This window comes from Pipistrellus hanaki (genome assembly GCF_964339955.1).
Source record: "Pipistrellus hanaki genome assembly, chromosome: 8".
NCBI classification, from domain to species: Eukaryota; Metazoa; Chordata; class Mammalia; order Chiroptera; family Vespertilionidae; genus Pipistrellus; species Pipistrellus hanaki.
The window spans coordinates 17,320,601-17,340,099 of NC_140510.1; the positions used below are offsets into that span (position 1 = coordinate 17,320,601).

General features: G+C 37.1%; 1 protein-coding gene across 2 annotated transcripts in view; it reads left to right on the forward strand.

Annotated features, from left to right (window-relative positions):
* RAB3GAP1 (RAB3 GTPase activating protein catalytic subunit 1) overlaps positions 1 to 19,499 on the forward strand; it is a 69,487-nt gene that overhangs the window by 3,371 nt on the left and 46,617 nt on the right. For both annotated transcript variants that reach the window (XM_084892254.1, XM_084892255.1), the window contains exons 3-5: positions 2,377 to 2,452; positions 14,453 to 14,585; positions 15,426 to 15,504. In XM_084892254.1, the coding sequence (XP_084748380.1) occupies positions 2,377 to 2,452; positions 14,453 to 14,585; positions 15,426 to 15,504 (288 nt within the window). The remainder of the gene's footprint in view (positions 1 to 2,376; positions 2,453 to 14,452; positions 14,586 to 15,425; positions 15,505 to 19,499) is intronic.

Consider the following 19,499-nt stretch of genomic DNA (forward strand, 5'->3'; position numbering starts at 1 on the left):
GGCATTTGGTGGAGACCAGGCCTGCAGGGGAGGACAATTGGGGGTGGGGGGGAGGCCAGTAGGGGAGGGCAGTTAGGGGGAACCGGGCTGGCAGAGGAGGGCAGTTGGGGGCAATCAGGTTGGCAGGGGAACAGTTAGGTGTTGATCAGGCTTGCAGGCGAGTGGTGAGGGGGTGATCAGGCTGGCAGGCATAAGCGGTTAGAGGCAATCAGGCAGCTAGGCAGGCGAGCAGTTGGGAGCCAGCAGCCCTGGATTGTGAGAGGGATGTCCAACTGCTCGATTTGGGATCGGGCATAAATGGGCAGTAGGTCATCCCTCAATAGGTCCCAAAGGGGAGAGAGTGCAGGCTGCAGTTAAGGACACCCCACCTGTGCATGAAATTTTGTGCACCGGGCCTCTAGTGAAATTAATAATAGAAATGAGTCTAATTACAATTGAAATAAGAGCTGAGAAGGAGAATAAATCTGGTCTTGTAGGAGCATGTAGCCATTAGACCTAATATCGACTGAGGAGCCAGTGGAAATGACCCTTTACCTGAGATCTGGAGATCTTTCAGGGTAAAGTTATTAAATTATTCTAGTCAAATATCAATTCTTTTAAGATAGAGTCCAATAGTAGAATTAAAAAGAAAAAGCACCTGTAATCCTACCACCATGAGATAGCTACAATACTATTACTATTTTGAGAAAATTCCTTCTAATCTATGTAAATTTGTATCAAACCATTTTAATATTTCATTTATATAGTTTCCATTAACAAATGAACATTTATTTCCTCAAATGGACTTTAAAACATTACTAATGGGTACATATTATTTATTGAATGGATATACCATTAATTTACAACTGTTTGCTGCAGTTGAACATTAAGATAGGTTTCAGTTAACACAGATTTTCGCTCACATAGGATACCTTTTTATTATTACATTTTTATTCTTTTTTAGAACACATTAACTAATTTCTGTCACGCTCATATTCAAAGCTGATAATTACCTTTTGACTGAATCCCTCTTCCCCAAAGTGAATTAGTATATATTAATGTCTTTAAGTTTTTTTCCTTATGGCATTATTATTACTGTTGACTATTTTATATTTTTTTCTACAAATTAGAAAAGTATGCTTTATAGACTGGAAATGCCTGGATCTAAGGAAACTTAATCAAGTATTTGGAAAAGACAATATGTGTGCCCAGTTAGTATTAATGCCTTGAATTTTAAAGAGGAATTAATTAGAAGGTTCAGTTGAATCATAAAAAGTGATTTATCATTACTGTCTTACAACAGAAATGTAAAAATTATTATGTAAATCACTGAAGAATAAACCTAATGCCTTGTATTTTGCTAGAATTAACTAATACTCTAGTAATATTATGTAGGCATTTTAATAGAGCAATGTCGTCGTTATATTGCATCATACTTACATAAGAAGTCAGCTTCTTAGAGTAATAGTCTTCACAAAGTGTCTTTTAATATGTACTTAACATTACTGCTGAGATTTGACAGTTTTCATTTGCTAATGTTGAGAATATTGCTAGTCAAATTCTTTTTTTTAATAGGTCTGTTTGATCATTAGATTTAAAGATGTGGATAATTATAGAATCTATCAGTTATTCCTATATTGATAAATGTACAATACTTGGATTTTCTTGCCAGCTGTTCCTTAAAATTTGTTTCATTTTAATGAACAATGTTCCCAAATAATGTTCTCTTTTTGGGAAGGGAAAAGGAATATCAGAGAATTCCTAACTCTTTAAAGGAAAAGTTACTAAATTAGTTATTTTGAAAATAGGGAAAATATTATGATTTCATAATTATCTTTAATACTATCATGTTAGTCTGTCAGTTTTTCTGTCTCCAATTTATTCATTTTATATAGACATTTATTCTTAATTTATATTTTATAGCAGGCAGAATGCCTTTGTTGGATAAGCAGTATACTCAAAATGTAAGAATTCTTGAATTAAAGGAAATTATTTTCACTTTTATTTCACAGTGATAAATTAGACTGTAACAATATTAAACTTATGAGACTTCTGTGATAAAAATGTTAAAATATAAAAAATGGCCTTAACTGGTTTGGCTCAGTGGATAGAGCATCGGCCTGTGGACTGAAAGGTCCCAGGTTCGAATCCGGTCAAGGGCATGTACCTTGGTTGTGGGCATATCCCCAGTGGGGGTGTGCTGGAGGCAGCTGATCGATGTTTCTCTCTCATCGATGTTTCTAGTTCTCTATTCTCTTCCTTCCTCTCTGTGAAGAATCAATAAAATATATTTTAAAAATATATAAAAAATGCTTTTCTAAGAATTGTATAACAATAGTAAAAAAAAAATATATGCAGTTACATATTTAGAAAGGTGTTTTTTTTGTTCCTTCCCAGGTTTATTTCCAGAGTTGAAGAAATTTTGAATGACTGGAAACTGATTGGAAACTCTCTGGGAAAGCCACTTGAAAAGGTCAGATCTATTTGCTGGTGTCTCTAAATGAATATTTATTTTGAAACTTCTATTTTTAAGCCCTTTGCTGCATTTGGTACATTTGAATTAAATGTTTTTTTAAACTATGTATAATCTATAAACATATGGTAATTGGAAGAATTTGGATTTGAATATGTGGCAAATAATACATGTAAGGTTTTGTGAACTGTTTTATAAATAAAATTTTATATGTACAATGTCATTCTTTGTGAGTGATTTTGTTTTTCCTAATGTTTACTTCTTTCTCTCTCACCTTCTCCCATAGAATGTTAGAAAATCTTTTTTTAAGTTTTAGTTTGTTAGAGAAATTCTGCAGTTACCAATTAGACTAACAGTATTTTTGGATAGAATATTGTGCTTAATTAATGAGGAAAAATTCTTGGTCTTAATAACCAACTGACTGTAATTTTACTCAATTTTTTGTATTTAACAAATACCACTAATAACACTTGTTTTCCCACCTCCTTTTTAAAAACAAAAAAACAAAAAAACTTTATAGATGTTTTGAGGATAAGACTGAAAAAAATATTCAAAATTGAGGTGGAATTTTAATTCTAATTTTAAGATATTGGCGGTTTTACACAAACTATGCCCAAATGTTTACTGAAAACTGTACTCTGAGAATGAACCTAGATTTTTCTGTATTTTGATAAAGGGAACTAACAGTTTAATTTAAGCTTATATAGATGTTTTGTTTGTTAGATTAATTATTTTGAAGTAAAATTGATCATTTTTACTATAAATCTATCATTAAGCGATTTATCTCTCTATAAGGAACTCTCAGTTCTCGATATTTGCTAGGTTATTTTTTACCTTAATGGTGATGCTAACAGAATTTGAGACAATAAAAGCACTCAGATATTTTTCTTTAGCTATGTGAATAAGAGCAGGAAAAGTAACACTACATATAGAAATCCCATCATTTAAAGATATGCTGAAATGTATAGAGTAAATTGACTCACTAGATTTAATTACTTTTATGGTTACATTTTGAAATAAAATGTGAAGTTCTCGATCACAGATAATTGTATTCCATGTAAAACAAATACAACAATTTGGTAGACATATGCTCTTATTTCTCTTGAGTAAATATTTAGGAGTGGATTTATAGGGTCATAGGATAATGTATGCTTTATGATACAGATTCCAGTAAGATTAAAGACAAAAACAAGCTAGGTATAACTGCAAGGAAAAATTATTTGTACCATCAAATAGAGAGCTAAACTGGGTATTGGTGTACTTAGATATTCCTCAATTATATGATTTGTTTGTGCTGTGTGTCACATTTGAAGAAATGGTGAACAAGATTCATGTTGCACCTGAACATAAATTCACATGAGAGAGAATTAATAAGTAAACAAGACTCAAATTTTAGATACAAAATTCAGTTTGGAGATATAACTTGGGTAATGTATTCGAAGTAGGTAGCATACTGACATACATATAGTAGAGACTAAAGGAGTGTAACTCTTCAATTCTTTCCTTTCTATAGATTATAGTAAGTAAAATGAGATATGGAAAACATGAAGAGATTTCAAGGTGAGCTGTATAATAAGAATAAAGAAAGTATAAAGGAAAGGTATTATTCAGCATAGAAAAGAAAGTTTAGGGAATGCCTTTATGATATTTTACTTTATGTAAAAGACAGTGATGACCAATTCTCTTTTTTCATTGAGGCAGAATTAAGAAGTTATTTTTTCAAAACCATTTTGAAAAATTTGAAACATAAATAAATACGGTAATTTAATGAACCCTTATGTGCCCATCACCCAGTTTCAATAAAGAATAATCTGCCAATTCTTGTTTTAGTAGTACCTTTATCACCTACCTATCCCCCACTAAGTTTTTTTAAAATTATATTTTGAGGATAAAATTTACATATATTGTAATGTACAAAACTTTAATTTTTACAGATGTTTACATAAATATAACATTCCTCACTCAGTATATTGGATAGTTCTGTCAACCCAGATGAGGCTGCGAGGGCTGAGTCCCTTGCACAGCTTTTGTGCATCAGGCCTCTATATATATATATATATATAAAAAAGCCTAAACAACTGAACAACTGGTTGCTATGATGCCCAGTGACTACCAGGAGGCAGACGCTCAATGCAGGAGCTGCCCCCTGGTGGTCAGTGCACTCCCACAGCCAACCTCTTGTGGCTGGCCAACCTCCCGTGGTTCCTCCCCCATGTGGCCCCAATTGGCCCTGCTTGAGACTGGCCCTGATCACTGGCCAGGTTGAGGGACCCCACCCATGCACAAATTAGTGCACTGGGCCTCTAGTTATGAATAAAGCAGAACATTCTTATATAATGCTTTTTGGTAGACATATGCTCTTATTTCTCTTAAGTAAATATTTAGGAGTGGATTTATAGGGTCATAGGATAGTGTATGCTTTATGCTTAACTAATGGAAACTGCTGAAACTTTTTGTACCATTTTAACCCCCCACCAGCAAAAATATGAGAGTTCAGGTGGCTCCACGTTTTCACCAACAATTGGTTTTCATCTCATAAATTTTTGTCATCCTAAATGGGTATGTAGTTTGTGGAACCAATTTTTATTCCTCATTCTGGTTTTAATTTGTATTTCTGTGGTGAATATTGGTAACAACCACCTTTTTTATATGCTTATTAGCCATTTTATGTATGTCTTTTTGAAATGTCTGTTAAAGTTTTTTTGTACATGTTTTAAGTTGGGTTGAGTTTTTATTGAGTTGTGAGAATTCTTTTAGTTCTTCTATGTATTCTGCTTTTAATTCTTGATTCAGTAGTTTTGCTAGATTGTGAAGATATTTGTATGCTTCCTCTAAACAGTGGTTCTCAATCATTCTAATGATGAATAGGTATCATTTTCCTGATTTAAACAAGATACTGAGAATCACTACTTGTTTGGAGATAAAGCAAATCTTTTACAGAAATTAACAGTTAGGTTGAATTTTTTAAAAAAATTTATTGATTTTTTTACAGAGAGGAAGGGAGAGGGATTGAGAGCTAGAAACATTGATGAGAGAGAAACATCGACCAGGTGCCTCCTGCACATCTCCCACCGGGGATGTGCCCGCAACCAAGGTAGATGCCCTTGACTGGAATCAAACCTGGGACCTTTCAGTCCGCAGACCGACACTCTACCACTGAGCCAAACCGGTTTCGGCGAATTTTTTTTTTTTTTTTAATATATTTTATTGATTTTTTTTTACAGAGAAAAAGAGAGAGGGATAGAGAGTTAGAAACATCGATAAGAGAGAATCATTGATCAGCTGCCTCTTGCACACCCCCCAATGGGGATGTGCCCGCAACCAAGGTACATGCCCTTGACCGGAATCGAACCGGGACCTTTCAGTCCGCAGGCCGACGCTCTACCCACTGAGCCAAACCGGTTTCGGCGAATTTTTTTTTTCATTAATAAAAAGTATGCTAAGATCGCCGGGACCGGTTTGGCTCAGTGGTAGAGCGTCGGCCTGCGGACTGAAAGGTCCCGGGTTCGATTCTGGGCAAGGGCATGTACCTTGGTTGCGGGCATATCCCCAGTAGGGGGTGTGCAAGAGGCAGCTGATCGATGATTCTCTCTCATTGATGTTTCTAACTCTCTATCTCTCTCTTCCTCTCTGTGAAAAATCAATAAAATATATTTATTAAAAGAAAAAAAAGTATGCTAAGATCACCCTGACCGGTGGTGCTAAATGGCTAGAGCATCAGCCCATGTGCTGAAGCGTTGTGATTTCAATTTCTGGTCAAGGGAATGTACCTGGGTTGCAGGTTTGATATCTGGCCCTGTCCAGGCTTGAGTGTCTCTCATATCGGTGTTTCTTTCCTCCTCCCTCCCTTCCTTCCACTCTAAAAAGCAATGGAAAAAATCTGGGTGAGGGTTAAAAAAAATTTTTTTTAATATGCCAAGATAAATAAAGTTGTGAAGAACAGGATAGTCTGCGCACAGGTATGAAGGCGACAGCACACCTCTGGAGAAATACAAGTCATTAGGCATAATTGTAACACAGGGTAGATGGAAGGTAACTGTGAGAGATAAAACAGGAAAGAGGTGGGGCCACATCTGTAGGCTTTGTAGTTCTACCTGTGCAGGTGCATGCCATTGTTTGAGGCACTTGTCATGAGCCTTTTGTGTATAATGACTTCTAATTATATTACATTTTATATCCATTTTTAATGCCAATTTTTGTGGGTGTTTTTGTAAAATATGCATAATATATTGATATAGTAATGCTTAATTTATAGATAAACATCCATAATAATAAAAGCATAATGTGCTAAATAGACTGAACAGCCAAATGACCTTCCAGATGTCCTTCCAGATGAACATCTGGGCGAAGCTGGGTCTGTGATGGGCTGAGGCAGCTGGGGCTGTGAGGGCTGAGTCCTTTGCACAAATTTTGTGTATCATGCCTCTAGTTTTATATATATATATGGAGATGAATATTTAAAAGTTTTACTGATAGAATGTGTGATTAAAAATCTCTAGCAGTCACTATATAGGTTATTTTAAGTGAAGAAACAATATCAGAATTGTATTTAGGAAGATAACCATCTGCGCCTTACCTAATAATAGACAAACATGTAAATTGACCGTACCTCCGCTATACCACCAGCCAATCAGGAGTGATATGCAAATTCACTCAACAAAGATGGAGGTTAATTTGCATATACAGGTGCTGAGTGATGGGGAGGGGGTTAGCTCCTGGAGCAGAAAGAGGTGGCTCCTGGAGCTGCCCACTCAGGGCTGCTCACACTGGTGTGGGTAGGTCACTAGCGCGCCCTGCAGCCTCTGTCAGTGCCTCAAGCCCCAGCCACAGTGGCAGTGGCAGTGGCAGTGATGCCCGTGTGAGCGGCCCCAAGCAAGTAGTGCGTTCCATCAGCATCTGGCCCAGTGCACACACATGGACGTGAAGTCTCCAGTGCCCACTTTCCTACAGGCCTGAGTCCTGGAGCAGCCAGGGATGAGCTGGTGATCCCAACGGCCTGACAGCCAGACGGTGGAGGCAGCCTTTGGCCTGGGGACTGGTGAACAGGCAGAAGATGGTTCTGATCACAGGAATCTAGGCCTAGGGACTCTACCCGTATGATTTAATAGTGCACTGGGTCTTTAGTTGAACTATAAAAGGGCTTTATGTACACTTACCAATGGTTAAAATGACAATTTCTTTTTTAATCCTCAGCCAATTAGCATATTCCCTCCTTATTGGCTGTGGGCGTTGCCAGCTTTCTCTTCCTCACATTTTCTCCAGAAGTAAGAATCTCATTCCATTTCCTTGTCTCTTTAGAAATCCTATTGATTTTTTTCTCTATTGGCTTATAATTGCACACAGTAAATTGTACAGAATTTAAGTGTACAGTTTGTTTTGACAAATGTATGTAGCCTGTTACCACCATCTAAATAAAAATAGAGGACATTTTCACCATCACAGGAAGATTGCATGTTTCTTTCTCCAGTCAATCCCATAGGTAAACAAACAAACAAACAAAAAACTTGTAATTCCACAGTTATTTCTTTCACTTATAGAATGTTTTTCCTAAATGTCTAAATCTTTCCTCAATTAAAAAAATTTGATTGTTTTTTAAATTATCTTCATATATCCAGTTGTTTTTCAGGTATATATGTTTTGAATGTTTTCTCCAGTAGCTTCCTTAATTTTCTTATCTGTATCTTTTGATAAGCATAATTATATATATATATATATATATAGAAAGGCTAAGTGACTGTCCGACCTGTAGCTATATCGTGCAATGATCTCCAGGGGGCAGATGCTGCTACTAGTAGCTATGATGGACACTAACCACCAGGGAGCAGATGCTCAACACAGGAGCTGCTGAGCTGTGATGACTTGGCAGCGGCAGTTCTCAGGTTCTCAGGTGAGAAACCAAGAATTGCCTTCTCGCAATCTGGGACTCCTTGGTTGGAGAGCCAGTTTCAGCCCAATCTCCGCAGGCCAGGCCAAGGGACCCCACCTGTCAGAGGGTGCCTGCTCACTCTGCAGATGCCCTTCAAGCCATGGGGCCACCCCAGGTGTGGCTGGCTGGGAAGGAACTGTGGGAGGTTGGCTCCAGGGCATGTCCAGCCTGCCCATCTCGCCTACTTCCACCCTGCCGGCCCACCTTATAATTAATTTCCATTCAATGTGCATGAATCATGCATCGGGCCTCTAGTATTTTAATAAAGTTCCTTTTCTCAACTAAAAATTTTTATTATTAGTACCTTTTGTTTCCTATCAAAAGATTCTTTGCCTGTCTCAGTGTGGTGAAGATATTCTCCTGTGTGTTCTTCCATGTGAATATCTCATTATTCCAGGACCATTTATTGAAAAAAAAACACCACCCTTTCCCTGCTGAATTGCAGTAGCTCCTCTGTTGTAAAATGAAGTATATGTGTGAATGTATTTCTGGACCATTGTATTTTATTGATCCATTTGTCTTTATGCAAATGTTATAGTGTCTTAAATTGTAGCAAAGTAAATCTTAAAATCGGGTAATATATTTTTCATCAAAATTAAAATCAGGTAGTGTATTTTTCATCATTTAACTATTCTTCGTCCTTTGGGTTTTCATATTAGTTATAGGATCAGCTTGTTAGTTTCTGCAAAATGCCTGCTGGGATTTTGATTTGGATTGTGTTTAATTTATAGATTAATTTGGGGAGATTTAATTGACAGCTTCATAGTGTTGTATCTTTCAATCTGTACACGATACATCTCTCAGACTTATATCTTTCAGCAACATTTTGAAGTATTTTTAGGTAGAGTTCTTGCTCATCTTTCCTTAAGTTTATTCATAGATATTTTGATTTATTTTTTATGTTAAAAGTGGTATTTTAAAAAAAAATTTTCATTTCCAAGTGCTTGCCACTAGTATATAAAAGTACACATAGTATTTGTGTATTGACCTTGAATTCTACAACTTCATAAACTCACCAGTTAGTTTCAGTAGTTTGTAGATTTTGTTGAATATTTTTTATATAAAATCAAGTCATCGGTGGTGGCTGACAGTTTTATTTCTTTCCAATTTATATGCTTGTTTCTTTTTATTATCTGATTGGAGCCTTCAGAGATTATTTTTGATGAATTACTAGGTTAGTTTTGAATTGGAGTTATCGTTTCTGGTTTTAATCAGAAATGTACATCATACTGGAATTTGGTGTCAAAATATTTTACATCTTAATTGAATTGAAGGAGGGCGGTTAAATGTTGCTTTTAGTTGAGCTAAATTAACTGAAAAAGTCTGTTTTGGAGGTAAAATCTGGATTTCTTGTTGAATATAATCAAATTTTCCTTGAGATAGCTGTTGGTAAGGTTGACTGCAGTACCCAGAATCCAGGGTTAGGACTTTCATATACACATAAAGAGAATATTTCAGCTTTCCAAGCAGGCTTGAGAAAGGCATTCACCTCTCATTTTCTGGACTTCTCTTTTTTCTTTGTTTTAGCCTTAACTTTGTTATAGTAGGCATTTCTTCTAGCAAATCAAGCTCTTCTGTATATTATTATATTCCTTATTTCAATTTGAAACTTTTGGTATGGGCTATATCTTAATTTCACACAGGTTAACCTAAATTTAAGGAAACCCAACATGTACAGGTCATACATGATAATAATTCTAATGAAAAGATTGTTATTTGATGTATTTAATAAGATACCTTTAGGACATTTAAAATATGATTTAACTTAATTCATAACTGAAAATGCCTTGCCAGGAACACACAGAACATTTGGGTGTTTTACATTAGGTATAGTTATGAAAACACTGTAAAAGCTCAGTAACTCAGCATTACTGCTTACATATTTTCTATCTAGTTTGGGACTATCTTTGCTGGTATGGTATTTCCTGCTTCCTAATGATGCTATGCTGCAATGACTATCGCCTACCCGTGGAAAGAATAGCTATGGGAGATTAGAGGCCCCATGAGAAAAATTCTTTTTTATATTTATGTTACATAGGTAAGGTTGCTTTTTAAGACTTTTAATTAAAATGTTTTCAAAAAAAATTTGCTGTTTACAAAATAAGTGAACAAATAAAATAGAAACAGATTAATAGACACAGAGATCAGAGGGGAAACGAGTTCAGGGGACTAAGTGAAAAAGATGAAGGGATTAAGAAAAACACATTGGTAGTTACAAAATAGTCATGAGGTTCAGCATAGGGAATAAAGTCGGTAATATTGTAATAATTATGTATGGTGCCAGGTGGGTACTTTAAATATTGGGGCGACCATATTGTAAAGTATATGATTGCCTAACCACTATGCTATACATCCAAAATGAATACAAAATAATATTGGGTGGAAGAATCAAGCCGAGACCGGTTTGGCTCAATGGATAGAGCGTCAGCTTGGGGACTGAAGGGTCCCGGGTTCGATTCTGGTCAAGGGCATGTACCTTGGTTGTGGGCATGTCCCCGGTGGGGGGTGTGCAGGAGGCAGCTGATCGATGACTCATCATCGATGTTTCTGGCTCTCTGTCTCTCTCCCTTCCTCTCTGTACAAAATCAATAAAAGAAAAAAAAAGAAAGAAAAAGAATCAAGATGGCAGCTTAAGAAAGCAACTGTACTCTCTGCCTCTCACAACGACATCAAAATTACAACTAGAATACAGAACACCATCATTCAGAACCACCTGAAATCTGGCTGAATGGTAGTCCTACAACTAGAGATGTGAAGAAGAATTGATAATGGTAGGAGGTGTGGAGGCACAGAATTGGCTGGATTGGCACCCACAGGTGCTGCTTTTAGATAGGAGGGAGATTGTCTCTGCGGAGGCCGCCTGTGAGGAGCAAAGGGTCCCAGCCTCACACCAGCCTCTCAGCCCAGAGTTCCAGAGCTGGGAAGAGAAGTTGCCATTAAGTACAGACTATAAAAACTAGTAGGGTTTGGGGCTGAGTGACACAGAGGCCGCTAGAGACTCAGGTGTTCCTTTTAAAGGGCTGATGCACCAACTGAACTTAAAAGGTCTGCTTCCTCTGAGCTCCAGTGCCAGTGTGATTGGCTGGCATCGGGGCAGCTTTCTCCCAGATGGAGGTGCTCACAGGGGTCATTGTTCATGTGCTGATACCTCCTCTGTGGCAGGACTGACTGGCCGCCATATCTCTTCTCTCTGCCCTGGTGATTCCCTGAGATCCCACCTCAACCAATTTGAAGCCCCACCCACTTATTTGCAGTGGTTTTTGCATATGAATGTCTGTCCTTGCTGAGGCTTCAGACTTTCCTAAGATCTCCCAAACAAGCTCAGTTGGGTCAGCGTGCCCCAAACCTAACAATAAAAGGCCCAAGGCCCTGCACTAGCATGAGCCTACCTTGCTTCATAGCTGAGCCTTGCCTGGGCATCTCAAAGTCCAAACCTAATAACTCCTGCAAGGTGGTACCATGCAGTGGCTGACTGTGCCTCCCTGGAGGCTCTAGAGCCAGTGCACCTGGTGGACAGCTTCAGACCAAAGCAGATTACAACTCTACACATCCATAAGTGACACACTCAAGGGGAAGACTCAGTGAGGACTGAAGCTCTACTGTAGCAAGTCCATAGGGGTGTCTCCTGCACAGCATCTCTCCACGGTAGCTGCAGTTGGTGCTCACAGCCAGTTGGCCTGGAGGTCAACTCCCAGTGACACAAACAGCAGTCAAAAGTCAACAGCAAGACTGTACACAGCCCACACAGGGACACACCTACAGTGCCCAGCTCATGTGACTGGGGAGGCTGAGCCACTGGGCCATATAGGACATCTACTACACAAGGCCCCTCTACCAATTCTGGAAGACATAGTAGCTCTACATAATACGCAGAAACAAATACAAGGAAGCAGCCAAAATGGGAGACAACAAACATATCAGAAATGAAAGAAATGGAAGCAACCAAACATTTGGATGCAGAGTTCAAAACCATGGTTAGAAGGTTACTCAAGGATCTTCTTGAGACTTTCAAGGATCTTAGTGAGAAAGTTAAAGACATGAAAAAGGAAATTAAGCATACATTAACTGAAATAAGTAATAATTTACAGGGAATCAACAGTAGAGTAGAGGATTCTGAGAATCAAGTCAACAATTTGGAATATGAGGAAGCAAAAAAATACCCAATTAGAAGAGCAAAAAGATAAAAGAATCCAAAAATAAGAAACTAGAGTAAGGAGCCTCTGGAACAACTTCAAGTATACCAACATTCACATTATAAGAGTGCCAGAAGGAGATGAGAGAGAGCAAGATATTGGAAACCTATTTGAAGAAATAATGGCAGAATGCTTCCCCTACCTGGTGAAAGAAATAGATTTACAAGTCCAGAAAGCACAGAGAGTCCCAAACAAGAGGAATCCAAAGAGGCCCACACAAAGACACCACATAATTAAAATGCCAAGGGTTAAAAACAAAGAATCTTAAAAGCAGCAAGAGAAAAGCAGTTACCTAGTCAAAGGTTGCCCATATGACTCAGCTGATTTCTCAACAGAAACTTTACAGGCCAGAAGAGAGTGATAAGAAATATTCAAAGTGATGAATATCAAGGACCTACAATCAAGATTATCCAGCAAAGCTCTCATTTAGAATTAAGGGGCAGATAGAGCCTCACAGAGAAGAAAAAGCTAAAGGAGTTAATCACCACCAAACCAGTATTACATAAAATGTTCAAGGGTATTCTTGGAGAAGGAAAAGGGGAATGGGAAGGGAAAGGGATAAAAAATATGAACAATAAAATGGCAACAAATGCATATCAACAATTGAATCTAAAAATCAAACTAAACAATCTAATGAACATAATCAACCGATAAATAAAATAGAATCTGAGGTATGGAAGGATGGAACAGACTGATGAATCTCAAAGGGAAGGGGGTCTGGGGCGGGAAGAGATTAACCAAAGATCTTACCTAAGGACCCAGACAGTAGGGTGGTGAAGGCTTGGGATGAGTTGGGAACCAGGTGGAGATGAGCAATGGGAAGGTAAGGGGACATCTGTAATATTCTCAACAATAAAGATTTTTTTTTTAATTAAAAAAAAAACATTGAATGTAAACTGTAATTGAAAATTTTTTTAAATAAAGTATAAGCAAAATTCAAAAACAAATTTCTATTTAAATGGAAATATTTGAATGCCAAAGCTTAATAAAGAAGCTTGCAAAAATTTATATTTATTTATTACTGATGTCACATCACTTAAATTGATTTTACAAACTGCTTTTTTATGAAGCAATTTCTATGTTCCATAATGCTGTGTGCTGTAGTGATGTTATTTGATTTGAGACTTTATAAAGTATATTTTATTGCCATGTACTTTCTAATTTATAAAATTTCATCATTTTTTTTGTTCAAAGTAACTCAGGGATTCTGCTATTGGTAGAAAGGTGGGGGTTTTATTGTGTATTTATGATTTTTATAAATTCTTTATTGTTTAACGTATTACATATAATATTACATGTGTCTTCTTTTTCCCCCATTGGCCTCTCCCCAGCCACCCCCACCTCTATCATATATCCTCACTCCCCTAGTGTCTGTTATCCTTATATGCATGCATACAAGTCTTTTGATTGATCTCTTATCACCACCCCCTTGGATATTTATGATCCTATATAATAAAGAGCTAAGATGCTAATTAGACCTGATGGCAGAATAACCTTCCGGAACAATGGGGGTGGGGCTGAGAGGCAGCCAGGCCCCAAGGGCCGAGCCCCTCACATGAATTTTGTGCATTGGCCCTCTAGTTTTATATAGACTCACCTCACAAAAAGTACTTGAATATAATAAATTTTGTAAGTTCCTTAATAATTTATATTCTAGGGAATTTTTTTAAAGGAACATTGATAAATCATTTATAAAATAACTTCCTCTTTGTTTTATTTACTTACATGTTTTTTTCTTTTTCTTTAATTGTGTGGAAGATAGCGGATGGAACTTTTAGATTAGTTGGCAGGAAAAGGGGGAAAAAAATTCCTGTGGCTAATAAACATAATGGTAGCTATTGAATACTTTAATGTTTTCCCCCCTTTTATTGTTAAATACAGGGTATATTTACTTCTGGCACGTGGGAAGAGAAATCAGATGAAATTTTCTTTGCTGACTTCAAATTCTCAGTTACTCATCATTATCTTGTACAAGAATCCATTGATAAAGAAGGAAAGGATGAAGTACTAGAAGGTAGGCTTTTTTTTAATACGTATTTTAAACTCCTGACTTGTAGGGTTAATTGTCATTTTGAATAAAAATTTAGTTCTCTTGATTATGTAGTATCCGCTGGATATGTTTTACATATGCATAGTTATTTCACCAGTGCATCTGAAGTAGAAGTGATCTTTTCAAAGGAAGAATCACAGCATCATTTAAAAATTAATTAAATCAGCAAATATTTATTGAGTGCCTACCATGTGCTAATTACTCTGCTAAGTCCATTTGAACCCAAACTTAAATTTATGTTTCAGTAGGGGAAATAAGGTTTATAGGTAAGTATCAGTCGTAGGAGGTGGAAAGTAAGTACCATCCCAAAGCACCGATAAAGTTCTCCTAGAGTTCAGAGGAGGAAAGATTGCTTTTAATTGGGAAAGATCAGAGAAGGTGTTATGGAGAATTAGGCAACTACTACCTGCCCATGCTAGATATTCAGTAAATGTGCGTATAGTTGTTTATAGGTCAAATCACCAATCTTTGTCCTGAGATATACTAGTATATAACTGTGAGTGAGCAGGGTATTAAAAACATATAAATTTTAGAGCTATCAGTCAAAAATACTCTATTCATTTAGAAAATAAATATGCAGGATGTGTGTGAAAGTTTTTCTGGTCAGTGAAGGACATTTTGCTAAGAGAGAGAAAGACATTCCTCTTCCTCCAAATCTAAGTGCTAGCCCTAGATTTAAATCTTTGAGCAATTGCAAAACTACATGGACTTGCAAGACATGTTCTATAATATTTCTGTAATCATATTACAAAATTCTGCCTTAGAATGAACAGTTAACTTTTTCATTATCTAATGTTTTTATAGATGTTCTTCCACAGTCTATGCAAGATTTGCTGTGTATGAATAATGACTTTCCTCCAAGAGCACATTGCCTGGTAAGATGGTAGGTATACATTTTATTCAGAAGAACTTTTAGGAAGTGTGTTGGGGAGGCCCCAAGGCTGCCCAGGTTCGATGATTTGGTAGGAGGTCCCTCAGGACTCAGCATATAGCTGCCCTTTCTGCTATGACTTATTACAGTGACAGCATGAGAGCAAAATCAGCAAAAGGAAAAGGTGCTTGAGACAAAGCTTGTAGGCAGTAGAAAGAGCCTTTCCTGGTGGAGTCACACAGTACATACTTAATTCCCTTAGCACCAGGTTGTGACAACATATGAAATGTTGCCTACCAAGGAAGCTTGTTAGAGGCTCTGTTCTCAGGGATTTTAATTGGGGGTGGCACCTTCTGACTGATAAATAACAAAATTTCAGACTCCCAGAAGGAAGCAGGTGTTTAGTATAAACTACATTGTTTGTACAAACATTTTAGGTACAGTAACTCTTACCAGTTAGAGCAGAAGTGAACCACCACCACCACCACCCCACCCCCCAAAATCCAAGTTCTAGGTGCCAGCAAAGGTAGGCCTTGCAAGTAGATTATCCTAAGGATAGCAGTCACTGGCCTGCTGCGAACACTTTCCTGCAAAGTATATATCATATCTAGGTAGTAGCTAACCTAATTCTGATGATTAGTATAGAACACTTAAATACCATAGAAAAGTTAACATATATTGTTGGAAATGGAATTGAAAAAACAAATGTTGATCTCAGTTACATGATAACATCAAAGCTTTAAATTATAAAATGTGACACATTAATAAAAAAGGCACATCACATTTAAAAGGGCTTTATCTTTTTTAGTAATTCAAAGTATGTCTGAATTTTATTTTGGAGGGAGTGGCATTACCGTAAAACACACCATCACCAAAATGGTCCAAGTATGAACCATAGTCAAGGAAGGAGACCTGGTAAAGGGAATTTATATACTGATTTTAAATTATTCTGTTGGTGTGAGTTGGTCTTTTAATTTTTTATTAAAGAATTTCTAAGAAATGGGAAAATGATAACATCTGTGTTTGTTTCTTTTTGTTCATTCCATTGTGTTTACTATAGTAAGCAGATTATGTAGCACACTAAAAAATAAAAGAATTATTTGCAAGTGCAAATAAACTGGATATTGTTTCATAAATACTGTTATTTTATTATGACATTTTAAAAACGTTGAACTTAAACAATTTAAACAACTATAAAAGGAATTCAGTAAATTACCCATTTAATTTAAACAGTAGAATCCCCTGATCTTTAAATGGGTAACTTAAATGTGAATATATACATTAGCATGGCAGAATACTGTATATTGGAAGGCAGCATGTTGTTATAGAACAGGGGTGGGAAACCTTTTTTCTGCCAAGGGCCCTTGGATATTTATAACATCATTTGCTTAATATAAATTTATGTTGCTATGAAAAAGAGCCTAGATTTATTGAATTTCGAGTCCCGCTTGGATTTGCCTTGGAAGGGCCAGACCAAATGATTTTGTGGGCCTTACACAGCCCTCAGGCCAGATGGTCCCCACCCCTGTTATAGAGCAAGACTTTCATTCAACATTAACTGAACACCTACTGTCAGACTTTCAGCTTCAATCACTTTGTGGTCACTATAAGGGACCAGCAGCAGCAATAAAAGGAACAGTCCACAAACAATCTTATGAACAATGTTTATAAATGAATAATTATGATGGCTTTTTCAAAATTTATTTTTGTGATTTTAATGTATTTTTTGCTGGTCAGAGAGAGACAGACAGACAGACACACAGACATATAAAAGGACCTGGTAATTTTGAGAATGGAATTTTAAAATAGCCCCAAAGGCCTATAAAATATTTTTATTCTTTAAAAAGCTAATGTTCAGAGGATTTCTGATAATGGTGACATGAAGTGTTACCTTCTTTAAAAAAGAAAAAGATTGTATGAAATTGGAAGAAGTTTTATAAGTAACTTATTTTAGATCACTGGAAATTGCTTAAAGGCAGAAAAAAAATTAAAAGTTTTTGTTTTGTTTTTTCTCTTGAAAAACTGCTTGAGCTCTTCTGGTAAGAACAGGGGCCTCTGGCCCTTCTATTTGTGGCTGTTCTATTACTGTCCCTCTTCGCACAAATCTCTGTTGGTGAGAACTGTAGTTTTCTAGCCTAGGCTGGCCATGGAAACCACCAGCTCTTTTGTCAGAGAGGCAGATTTGCTTCTGGGTGGAGGGCAAAAACCTGTACCCTTGCTAGGCCGAGGTTGCAGTCCATAGGCAAGTGGTGGATTTATCAGAGATTTAGCAAGGAGATCCTGTATGGGAACCATGGAAGAGCTGGTTCACTCTGTATGCATTCCTGTATGATAGGAAATTACATATGTACACAGGAAACACCAGAGCCCAAACTCTAAAGCTAGCTGTGACTTTGAGTCAATTATCCAACCCCCACACACAGATCAGTCATCAGAGAAGGAAAAGCTTACTGGTTTAGATGTTTAAACACATCTGTGCCCAGATTATTGGCTTATTGCTAAAACAAGGGGTAGCCTGGTTTAAAAAACAAGTACAAAATGACTGAATAGAGACATTAATAACTGAACACCTTGAGGGAGACAGATTGCACAGTTTAAGCCCAAGCAAGTTACTAAATACAAACAAAAGAGAAGCAACTCTCAGGAAAGTTAAATAGGACCTGGTTTTGCGATAATATATTACCTAAATGTAATTTTCAACCACAAATAACTAAATATGCAGGGTCACAGGAAAGTGTGGCTCATATGCAAATAGGGAAAAAAAACAACAGCAGAAATGGACTTTAGTGGACCCAGATGTTAGATTTACCAATAGTTTCAAAGCAGTTACTAAAATTATAGTCAAAGAACTAAAAGAACTGTATTCAGAGAATTAAAAATATACTAACAATGAATCAAATAAGATAGCTCAATAAATGGAAACTATAATAAAGAACCAATTGAAAACCCCACAGTTGAAAAGTATAACTGAGGCTTAGAGCTAATAATCGCCACATTTTAAAAATTTACTTTTTCTTGACATGCAGGCTAAGTCTCAATCCCTCTCTAAAATGCCACTTAATAAAATTGTCTGTACAGTTTTTTAAAAAGTATAATTGAAATAAACTCACCAAATAACTTATATTGATCCTTCAAAGATAATAATTGGGAAAGTACTTTAGAATTCATAGAAGAGAATATGTTTAACAGGGATGATGGATTGGTATTTGAGGCAAATCTTCAAAAAAAGATCCAGCAGGGTTTGGATATTTAGTGAAGGCAATAGAGTGTGTGTGTGTGTGTGTGTGTGTGTGTGTGTGTGTGTGTGTATATATGTGTGTGGTGGTATTTTACATAGAGGACATAAAACCAGAGGATAGAATTTCATTGTGGATAAACAAAAAGCAGTTCAGTTTGGTTTGTTTGTTAATGGCAACATTCACTGAACAGGCTGTGTTTGTGTAGAGAGGGAAGAGATAGTTTGGCAATAGCAATCAATGTTAAAGATACAGATGTTCTTTTTTCCAGCAACTTTTAGGACTTTATCTCACACATATACTTGTAGAAATAGACAATCACAATATTGTTGCAACAGTATAAAACTGGAAGCAAAGTATTGATGAGTAGGGGATATGGTACAGAATGTATATCCTAATGACTGAAACAACCGGATGGGTGACAGAACACAGGCTGCATGGGGCAACAAGGCCGGCAGGGAGGTTAGGGAGGGACGACCAAATGACTGAACAGCAGGCTGTGTGGGGCGACCAGGCTGGTGTGTGTGTGGGGAAGATGGGGGGTGACCAGGCCAGCAGGGGGACAGTTGGGGGCAACCAGGCTGGCAGGGGGGGTGGGGGGACTCAGTTTGGGGAAATCATGCAGACAGGGAGGCAGGTGAACAGTTAGGAGCCAGCAGTCCCAGATTGTGAGAAGGATGTCTGACTGCCGTTATAGGCCCGATCCTGGATGGGCCTAAACCGGCAGTTGAATATCCCGGGAGGGATCCTGAATTGGAGAAGGTGCAGACT